Source organism: Perca flavescens, chromosome 5 (genome assembly GCF_004354835.1).
Source record: "Perca flavescens isolate YP-PL-M2 chromosome 5, PFLA_1.0, whole genome shotgun sequence".
Classification (NCBI taxonomy): Eukaryota; Metazoa; Chordata; class Actinopteri; order Perciformes; family Percidae; genus Perca; species Perca flavescens.
In genome coordinates, this window is record NC_041335.1 from 23272216 (window position 1) to 23283394 (window position 11179).

The 11179-nt window shown below is 39.4% G+C and overlaps 1 protein-coding gene across 4 annotated transcripts; it reads right to left on the minus strand.

Moving 5' to 3' along the window:
* Positions 1–824: 824 nt before the first annotated feature.
* Positions 825–8159, minus strand: ubox5 (U-box domain containing 5). Of its 4 annotated transcripts, none has more exons than XM_028577911.1 (8): positions 7993–8159; positions 7590–7658; positions 7000–7063; positions 4417–4518; positions 3331–4082; positions 2558–3183; positions 2271–2456; positions 825–1725 (listed from the first exon to the last, which is right to left on the minus strand). In XM_028577911.1, exons 3-8 carry the CDS (start codon positions 7051–7053, stop codon positions 1505–1507), a joined length of 1941 nt encoding a protein of 646 aa, XP_028433712.1. In that variant the 5' UTR covers positions 7054–7063; positions 7590–7658; positions 7993–8159; the 3' UTR covers positions 825–1504. The 4 variants fall into 4 exon arrangements, with proteins under 4 accessions (XP_028433712.1, XP_028433714.1, XP_028433713.1 ...); XM_028577913.1 differs by having other exon boundaries at positions 8018–8041; XM_028577912.1 differs by lacking the exon at positions 7590–7658 and having other exon boundaries at positions 8018–8159.
* Positions 8160–11179: the final 3020 nt, after the last annotated feature.

An 11179-nucleotide genomic window follows, 5' to 3' on the forward strand; every position in this document is an offset into this window, starting at 1 on the left:
AATACAAAATGTGGTCTTTGCATTACTGTACTCCTGAACAATAGGACATAAAAAGTTTAACAAAAAACTATTTCAAAACATTTCTTCTCACAAACAAGAGACAACACTTGAAACCTGTAACGAATCTTGAAATAAAAACAGGCCTACATTTCACAGGTAGCCTGTGAAACAAGCTGCCCGAAACGTCCACGTGGCAATAAAAAGTATTAATTGGAGAGCTGTCAAAATTACCTTTTTATACAAGTATTAAAATACAATTTAAGTTTGAGTGTTATTTACATTTTATTCGACATTTCCGACATGTACAAACACAAGCACAAAAATAAACTAATCAGTAAATTTGACAAGTAGCTACCACTCCAATACACAGTCTGATTTAGTACCATCATTTAAGTTTGCCTTCAACTTGTAGCTCAAACAGCGACGCTGATGTCCCCATTTCACATGCAGAACTGGATCCAGCCTTTGCTCTAACTGAGCGGATACAGGATCATGACCTTGGTTAAGCTTAATGTTGTCAGGGAAACCAAGACATAAATAATGTTGTTGTGATTACGAAACCACAATACATGCTGCTTTTCCTTAATTTGGTCCGTTTAACCCTTTTGTGGACGAAATATATAAAATTAAATATATATTAACACATCAAAAAAAAAAAATAGTACATAATCAGTCCAAGGAAGTCCTTATTTAAATTTTTTTTTTTGCCTGCATTTATTCTCTTTGGACTATACACGAGTGTAGGGAATGTAAAGTGGTGTATGGAGTGAAGAAGGAAAGAGAGGGAGGTCGTGTGTTTTTCTTCACAATGACCAATGACAACCTTGGGTCAAAATCCACTTTTATTCCTCTGCCCTCTAACTCCCAGTACTTCTGTCCCTCAACAATTTTCTTTGTGCATCCTCAACACATCTATACATCCAGGCTCTATACAAAGGCTGCAAACCAAGGCTGCAACTACACTTCAATGCTTGCTGAAAAAAACTAAGATAGGGAGAGGGGGTGGAAGAGAAGTGGATTTCTTTTCATATTCTTTTACAATATTGCAAGATTTTTTTTAAAGGTATTTAAAGGCTTGTTCTTTCTACAGCTGTAGACATCAAAATAGAGTGAATTTTGTGATGTCATGGGTCCAAGAAAATTAAAAAAAAATATATATAATTCACTGCTAGACTAGTACTTGACGCGCGTGAATAAGAAATAACTTGAGGGATGAATAGTTTTGTGTAAACTTGGTAATTATTTAGAATGTTATCATATAACTCAACAGCAGTATTACACATTTGTGAAGATATACTGTATATTAAAGAGGGGGATGGACGTAGCTTCAACCCAAGTAAACAATCTACAATTCAATCTATCCAGGATCTGTAACCTTCAGCTGTAAATGTTTTTTTTAACACTAAAACTCCACATCTGAAGTACAATCCCTGATCACCTTCAGAATAATCCTCGTTTTATCACAGGCTTTGAAAGGCGTAGGGTTGCCTTTTTACAGCATTAGTCAGCGATGTACGCGTATGACGTCACTGCGAGGGGTAGTGCTTTGGCAGGCGGGACACACGATGTGATTGGATGTTGTTATAGTGACAGTGTCTAGTGGTTGCGATTCCCTCCGCAGGCAGGCATGGCAGAGCAGGTGACCGCAGGTTAGACGGTAGATGGATGACGCAGATTTGGAGTAAGCAGAGACCGAACAGGAACATGCAGAGCACATCTTCTCACCTGGCAAGCAAATGTGAGGGACAATTGATCAAACAGTTAACGGATTTATACTGGTTTAACATTAGACATAAACACTCTACACATTTAAAAAAAATAAAACTCCTACAGTCATACATTTGTGCTTTTCAGGATTTACTTTGTAATGTGTTGTCTCAACAAGTCTCTGGTTTACACTCTCTCTTAATCTACTAGATCCTCAGATTTACTGCACACGCCTCTCAATAATAAATCACCCAAGTGTTTATGTGGAATTTCTTATCAGTTCAGAAAAGACAACATGTCTTTTGGTGGCCCTGAATTTTGTTCTATCCAAGCTGCTGTAAAAAATAATGAAGTGATATTTAAAAAGGTTATTTTTGAAGCCTGATGAAGTGCAGCATCAAACTAGCCACTGAGTGAGCTATGACAGATCAGTTCTCCTGACCACAGTTGCCACCTTCTAAGCAAGCTACAATGTGTTTAAAACCCCCTTTTATATTTACAGAGGGTAGTATTTTTTTTTTGTGTGTTGTATTTTTTATGTAGGGGACTTTTCTCAATCCCACCTGTTGGCATGTTTGGAGTGCCTGCAGTCTGACTGTGCCGTGAGGTGTTCAGTGATTCACAGTCAGGAATAACCCGGCTCTGCTGAGACAAGTTTGAGGTGAAGGAGGGTCGGCCCTGCAGGGCAGAGAAGAGGGCCTCATCCAGACTGGCTGACAAACGCTGCTCGTGAGAGCTGCAGCTGGGGACTGAAGAAGTATGGTGAAGGAGTGAACATCGACACAGCAGACGAGTCAGCAGAAGAGGAAATGTTTTAGGCTCTCGTTCTTACAGAGCATGTTAAACTCACCTGAAACTGCATAATGTCTGGGTCTTTTTGAGTGAGGTAGTAGATGCCTCTCAGCTGTCAGCCCTTCTGTTGAATCTTTGGAAAGGTCACTAAGATCTCGTTTCTGTCCTCTTTCCGATTTACTCTCCGTAGTTAGCGGCTGGGAGTTACATGTGCGGTTCCCATTATCTGATGAATGTCCTAATCCAGTGACTTTTATTTGTGTGGTCCTGTTTGTGTTTCTGGTGCCAGCAAACGCTTGAATAGCAGTGTTGTTTTTTGTGCTTTCACTGAGACATGGAGAATACTGGGACTGTCCATGTACCTCAGAGGCAAGAAGTCTTGAGGCCTGTGGATTCTCTCCATCCCCTTGTCTCCCCAACATCCCGTCCCTGCTCATCATCCCTTGCTGCAGGAGGAAGAGGTCAATGCGGCTTTTCAATTGGGGGTTAGGAAGAGGCTGGGAGGTGGAAGTAAACGGAACGCCGGTGAAGGGGTCGTTCGGGGTTCGACCCCAAGTGGCTTCCCTCTTCTGGTGCTCCTCCATTGTGGTGTTGTCCACTGACACACCACTGGGCAGCAGCATGGGCAGCATCATTACCTCCTGAGTTATCGGGTCAAGGAACTCTTCTGGGATGGAAAGTTTGCTGGAGTCGGACAAAAAGCAAACATAACTATCAAGAGTGTAAGAAAATGGATATCATTTATTATTATGAGCTCTATTTTATCTACAACAAGAAGATGATGATTAAACCGAAATTTAATTCTTCACAGACTGCTTCATCAACACATACCTTGGAGGTGTAGCCGCTTGCAGTGGTGATTTTGATTGGCTGATAGAAGGGGCAAAAAACACTGGTCTTGGCGGCCGTCTATCACTGGCCTCATGGACTCTTTTAATCCTCTCCACTTCTTCTGCAGGGCAGCAGCGAGCAGGTTGTCCCCACACGGCCAAGGCCTTGAGCCCCAGAGCAGATGCTGCACCTCCAAATGGCACAGTCACGCGAAGCTGTGTCACAGCGCCTAATGAGAGCGGACCCCGACTCCACAGCTCCTCTTGCCGACAATTTGCAGGTGGTGGAGGTGGCGTGGAGAGGAACGGGGGCCGGGGACTTATATTTGAACGTGTGAAACAGACTTGGGTTTCCTCCCTTAGTTCGCAGCGACCTACGAGTTTAAACTCTGTAACAGTATTACTGGATTCAGTGTTTGATTGGCACTTGAACGCATGGCCTCTTTGTTGAGGCTCATCTAGAGCTTCGTCACCCCATTGTTGGGCGTTAAGTCTCCAGTGGGGGCCATTACTCTGGCGAGATTTACTGTCATGCTCTTGTTGTTTTTCTCGGCTATGTTTCTGGTCCTTTACTTGCATTTCTTTCTTTTGCTGAACCCTTTTGTGGCCTTGGCCAACATTTTGGGTGGGTAGCGGATCAGAGCTAGTGCTAATCTCCAGTCTCTTGCAGGCCTGTCCTCGGTCCATACCCCAGGGCCACAGCTCCACATCCACCCTGCACAGCTCCACCTGGAAGCCAAACTTCAACGTCACCTGAGAGGAATAAAAGAAAAAATGGAAACCACTAACAATAGAGATGAATAAATGACCTGTGTTGCCGCAGATCATACCCACTTTTAAAAGTTTTGCAAATATTAAGATTCTAAAAAATATATAGGCTGTTAAAATTATTCTAATTCTGCCTTCTGCTTGTAACTTGAATAAAAGTGATATTTCCAAGACTGCAATCCCATTCATTCACAGTTTTATGACAATATGAGTGTGTAGCTATCGCTGTGAAAAACAACAATTAAGAACTTTCCTTGGAAATCGTCTCATCTAACTCTCAGCAAGAAAGTAAACCTCAAATACAACAGCATCTCCTTACCTGTACAGGTGGACGGAGGAAGTACTCCAGCTTGAAGCCCCGCCTCCGGAGAGCAGGGTCGGCTGACACAAGGTTTGTGACATCATAGCCATCTGCGCACAGCTGCAGTTAAAAAAATAAATAATAATAATTATTAAATAAATATATATATACAGTGGGGGAAATAAGTATTTGACCCCTTGCTGATTTTGCAGGTTTGCCCACTTACAAAGAATGCAAAAATCTACAATTTTAATCATATGTACATTCTAACAGTGAAAGACAGAATCCCAAAGAAAATTCCAGAAAATCGCATCATATGAATTTATTAAAATTGATAACCATCTGATGAGGAAAAACAAGTATTTGACCCCCTGGACAAACAGCATGTTAATATTTTGTAGAAAAGCCATTATTGGCCAGCACAGATGTCAAACGGTTTTTATAGTTGGTGACAAGGTTTGTGCACATTTCGGCAGGGATGTTGGCCCTCCTCCCTGCAGACAGCCTCCAAATCATTCAGGTTCCGAGGTTGTCGCCTGGCAACTCAATTTTAAGCTCCCCTCCAAAGATTTTCAATCGGATTCAGGTCTGGAGACTGGCTAGGCCACTCCAGAACCTTGATGTGCTTCTTCTTCAGCCACTCTTTTATTGCTTTGGCGGTGTGCTTAGGGTCGTCGTCGTGCTGAAACACCCATCCTCGACCCATCTTCAGCTCTCTCACTGAGGGAAGGAGATGTCGGTCCAGAATTCCACGATACATGGCCCCCTCCATCCTCCCCTCAATACGATGGAGTTGTCCCGTCCCCTTGGCTGAAAAGCACCCCCAAAGCATGATGTTGCCACCACCATGCTTGACGGTGGGGATGGTGTTCTTTGGGTTGTACTCGGTGTTCTTTGCCCTCCAAACACGACGAGTTGAGTTGAGGCCAAAAAGTTCTATTTTGGTCTCATCTGACCACATCACCTTCTTCCAGGCCTCTTCTGAGTCGTCCAGGTGGTGAATGGCGAACTTCATGCGGGGCTGTACATGTTTCTTCTTGAGCAGGGGGACCTTGCGTGCGCTGCAGGATTTCAATCCATGACGGCGTAGTGTGTTACCAACAGTTTCTTTTGTAATTGTGGTCCCAGCTGCCTTCAGTTGATTCATCAGTTCCCCCCTTGTGGTTTTGGGATGATTCCTCACCGTTCGCATGATCAGGGACACCCCACGAGGCAAGATCTTGTGTGGAGGCCCAGACCGAGGGAGGTTGGCGGTGGTGTGGTCCTTCTTCCATTTCCTGATAACTGCACCGACAGTTGATCTTTTCTCTCCAAGTTGCTTTCCGATTCTCTTGTAGCCCATCCCAGCCTTGTGCAGATCAACAATCTTGTCCCTGATGTCCAGAGAAAGCTCTTTGGTCTTGCCCATGGTGGTGATGTTGGATGCTGGTTGTTTGGGTGTTGACAGGTGTCTTTTATACAGGTAACGAGGTGAGGCAGGTGTATTTGATGTAGATAATTGGTTCGGATTGGGGCTGTGTCTTAAAGAAAGACTAACTGGCTTGTAGGAGCCAGAATACTTGCTGTTTGTCCAGGGGTCAAATACTTGTTTTTCATCATCAGATGGTTATCAATTTTAATAAATTCATATGATGTGATTTTCTGGAATTTTCTTTGGGATTCTGTCTTTCACTGTTAGAATGTACATATGATTAAAATTGTAGATTTTTGCATTCTTTGTAAGTGGGCAAACCTGCAAAATCAGCAAGGGGTCAAATACTTATTTCCCCCACTGTATATATATATATATATATATATATATATATATATATATATATATATATATATATATATATAAATAAATAAATAAATAATATATTTTTATGGTGTAATACATGGCAAACCTCATGTGTCAGCCCAATTGAATTGGTTCACTACAAAGTGTTAATTTTAGGCATGTTGTTAATACTTCACAAAAAAGCATTACCAATTCTGGAAAACTTAAGTTTCAGGGGCTTGTCTCATTGGAAATGTGGCTCAGAAAAGCACATTCAAATGGGTCTAAACAATATAAATGATATGCAACAGAAAACTGCATTTAAAAAAAAAAACATTTGGAAGGAGAGGTCACAATATATAAGACGATAAAAAATGCTATAATTGCAGGAGTGAAAGAACATCTTTCATCCGAGAGTGGAGAAAATACAGTCATGATTAGATTTCAAAGTACCAAGAAAAAGAACATCACAAGGTCAATTGTGATTCAGTCTCCCACCCACCACTTTGTCCCTCTGCTTCTTTATTTTCACATCTGCGTCCTCCAACTCCATTCTTTGAAAATTCATGTCTGTTTAAGTTGATTCTTCCTGTTGGTCTTAACACGTATTGTCTTTAACTTTTTAGGGGAATAAGGTGAATGGAGCTCTCATAAAACACTACATGAGTGTAGAAGTAAAGGTTTTAGCCTGTTCTGTGTCCCAAGTAATTGTTGCTAACACTAGTTACATGTCACCTGGAGTAGCAGCAATTTTCTACAAAAGAAAGGAAAGCATTGTACATGTTAAATAAAAAAAAAATTGCCTGAGAAAGTTACGTGAGAGTTCCATGAAATATGTGTCGCACCTTGTTGCAATGAACTGTTGCATAAAAGTGTGGCAGACAGAGATTCACAACCATATTCTCCAACCTGCAAAGACACAAATTGATTTTAGAGCTATACATGTTGCTTTGCGTCACGTTTAGGTCAAGGCAAAATGAGGCATTCAGTGAAAACAACTCTTTAACACTGTCACAGACTCACATTGGTACACCACAGCGCCCTGCATTATTAGAAGGTAATCACATTTTTTTGTGTGTGCACCTATTCATTCACAAGACCTTTGACCCCATGACAAAATTCAAAGTTCATTGGACAAAAAAATGCTCTGAGAAATTTTACTGGGCTTTACTTCAATTTCACATTTTCGGGACTAAACAATAGTCAAATAATCATACAAATAATAAGAGCTCAAGAGATTACTAATTTAGTCGACTGAAAGAAAATAAACCAACAACTACTTTGGTAATAGATTAATCTTTCCAGTATTTATCAAAAGCTATAATGCAGTCAATGGTTGCAGCTTTTCAAAGCTGGGAATGTAATGCTCTTCTTAACAAGAAATGTAGCTAATAATAACGTTAATAGGCAGCTGAATATCTACAAAACAACCAACCTGAATACATCCGAACTTGTGATGGCAACCTTCACTATTCTGTGACACTCTACGGACTTAACAATGTATCTGTTAATGGAGAAAATAACTGAATTAAAGTATAGCTAATGTTGCAGCCCGAACCAAGTAAAATTTTCACAAATAACCGACGGCTCATTTCTTATCCAGCTAACGTTACTGAAAACTTCGTATTAGATAAGTATTCTTAGCGCTAATGTTGCACATAGATTACATGGATGTCTTATAAGATAAATTACAGGTAACAACATTAACTTGTTCATAGCTAACGTTAGCTGTAACAGTAACGTTATAGTAAACGTAGCAAGCATCTAGCTAGCTAACACTGCTAATGCTGAGCCAGACGTTAACATTAGGTTAGTAAACTAAGGCAGACAAAGCTTACTTTGCATGGTCGTTGAACAACTTGCCTGTTTGACTCTTTATTTGCCTCTCCTGATCAACTTTTAGAAGGTAACTTAAAGCTAGCTAGCTACTAGCCATTAGCTTAGCCGACACAACTAGGGTAGCCGAGATGGGACATGATTCACATTTGTAATTGCGAAATGCGTCAAGGGATGCAACAGGTTTTGAGTAAATCAAGTAAGAATAATTTTTATTTTATTACTTGTCCGTTGACATTTATGTGTTCCTTACCTCGGCACAGCCCTTTTACCACGCAATAACTTTCATTTGACCATTGCCCATCTCTAATTACATATTAAACATCTACAAATAGCCTACATCTTTTCAGAGATGTATCTCCTCCACATTAAAGTCAAAAAGGTAACCCATACAAGATCCAACCCTGCAGCTTGCAACATTTCAAGGACACCTCAGTGAAAGGCATGCTGTTCCCAGGGAAGACCCCAGACTTCTTTGGTTTGAGGACTATTTACTCACTATTACTCAATTCAATTTCAATTCAATTCAATTCAATTCAATTTTATTTATAGTATCAAATCATAACAAAAGTTATCTCGAGACACTTTACAGATAGAGTAGGTCTAGACCACTCCTTTCATTTGATAATTTCAGTGCCCATTGTATCCATTTTACTGTATCAGCCTAGAACAGTGTTTCTCAAATGGGGGTAAGTGTACCCCTAGGGGTACTTTGGAGGACTGCAGGGGGTACGTGAGATATTTAATAAAATGTTTAATAGTTACAAGGCTGTTGTCCAGAACATTATTCCTCTTTATTTAGACTTTTTTTTTCCTACCAAAACTGTGACATTTGTGTCTCCTTTTTTGGACCTATTCTCGCCTTCCTTCCTTCTACTGTCCTACTACTTTTGACAAGTTTCTCACTTTTTTTGAAGTTATGTAACTGTTTTTGAAGTTTTTGATACTATTTTCGACCTATTCTTGCCTTACTTACTTACTTCCTTCTTTCTACCATCTTTTTCCAAGGTTTTGTCTTTTTTACAGTTTTTTGTCTCCTTTTCTCATCATCATTTAAATGTTTTCCAGGTACAAGGCTGATCTATCGCTGACAGCGCTGTATTGTTCCTCTTTATATAGACTTTTTTTCGACCAAAAGAAACAATTCAAAAGGGGTACATATTGAAAAAAGTTTGAGAACCACTGGCCTAGAAGACACGTAGTCAGCAATGGTTCCAAACCTTTTTTGTTTTGTGATCCTATAAGCAATGCAATTTTTAATTGCAAACCCTCCTCACAGGTTGCATGTGTTTTTATACAGCCGGGTCTCTCTAAATTGTGGTCTGGACCTACTCTATATCTGTAAAGTGTCCTGAGATAACTTCTGTTAAGATTTGCCATTATAAATAGAATTAAAGTACTCAAGTTTACTCAAATGCTGCACTTACAGTAAGTGCAGTTTAGAGGTACTTTGACTACACTCTGATTTTATGCTGCTTTATTTTAGTTTAAGATTTTACATACAAAGCATATAGTCTGTAAAATAAGATGCATTGCTACACATTAAACTACCCAGCTACAACCAGCTATATCTACATTATAATTCTGCTTAGATGTTAATGCATCAGTGCTAATAATTATATCATTATGCACTAATTCATACTGCATAATTTACTTTTGATACTTATTTTGCTGATAATACAATTGTACTTTTAAGATTTTCTATGCTGGACTTTTATTCGTAATGGAGTATTTCTACAATGTGGTATCGTTACTTTTAAGAACAAGATCTGAATACCCCTGGCCAGGTTAAACAAAGCTAACAGTAATAGTGTTTTTTATTTTAATACTTTTTAGAGGTCTGGTGCAGTAAAATTGCAGTAATGAACAAGTAAATGTGATTAGACAAAAGTCTAAAAAGATAAACATCTTTGTGTCGTACAAATATGTTTTTTCTTCTTTCATCTTGTCAATCATCTCATAGACCCTCCGCAGCGCTGTGAAGGAAGGTCTGGCAATGCAGGACTAATCGTCTCATGACCACTGACAATTATTCCTTAAGGGAGTCCTGAGCCCCAGGTTGGGAATCACTGTGATAAAAGATATGTGCCTGTAATAATCATGTATTCCAATATTTGGACTCAAATATTTCCTCTGGTCAATCTTTTCAAAGCTGATAGCCAGAATCAAATCTTAAACTCAATGATTTGCTCAATGATTGATTTGCTCAATAACAAGAAGTGCTGAATTATTCACATATCTTTATTAGTTCTGCTGAGTTTTAACAAAGGGGTGGTTTTAATCAAGCCAGAACAGTACTAGTAACATAAATGCAAACAATACATTTGAAACATGTATAAAATTGGTAGCATTTTGTTCTCTAAACAATGCAATACTGTAACTACATTTATCACCTACAACAAAAGGAACATCATTTTTGGACAGGGTTGCTATGATTGCACCATTATGGTAGGCCAATAGGCTATCTACACAGTTAAAAAAAAAACATAAAGGAAAGCTCAAATGGCACATATTTTCTCTGTCAGTTCACCATAATATAATAACAGTAATAAAGATGATAATACTATGTAATACCTAAGAGATAAGTTAATATTCTTGAGCAACATCTTTGTATGCTGGCATAAACAACACATATAAAAGCCATGATATTCACATCTGAGTCTACTGTACATCATAACTTGTGTATAGGACACTACATAGTGCAGTTAGCCTGAATGCTCCCTTTAAAGAGGCAGACTTTTCATTTTTCTGATTTATTTTACTTCCTTCTCCCCTGCTTTGTCTAAATGAACTATACAGAAGAAAGTAGTTTTCTAGGATATACAGCCTCACTCAGTTTGAAGTTTCGGTCTCACTGCCCTATGAAGCTTTGATGTACATCTTACTGTACTTAGAGCCTCCCAAAAAATCCCTTTGCTTTTAATATATCTTCACTTGCTGTATTGCCACTAGTCCCTCTATCCTCAATCTCATAAACTGAAGCTTGTAGACACACACACACACACACACACACACACACACACACACACACACACACACACACACACACACACACACACACACACACACACACACACACACACACACACACACACACACACACATTTACAATCTTAACTATTATAAGTATTTCTTTTTAGTATATCATACATTCTATAAATTGTATTTTTAACTTTGGGGATACTGACT

Coding starts and splice junctions, on each gene's coding strand:
- ubox5 (XM_028577912.1), bottom strand. CDS start 7,053: ATGGTTGTGAATCTCTGTCTGCCACACTTTTATGCAACAGTTCATTGC. Junction 4,519..6,999: donor CAACAGTTCATTGCAACAAG/GTGCGACACATA, acceptor TTTTAACTGCAG/CTGTGCGCAGATGGCTATGA. Junction 3,184..3,330: donor CAAGCGGCTACACCTCCAAG/GTATGTGTTGAT, acceptor GTCCGACTCCAG/CAAACTTTCCATCCCAGAAG.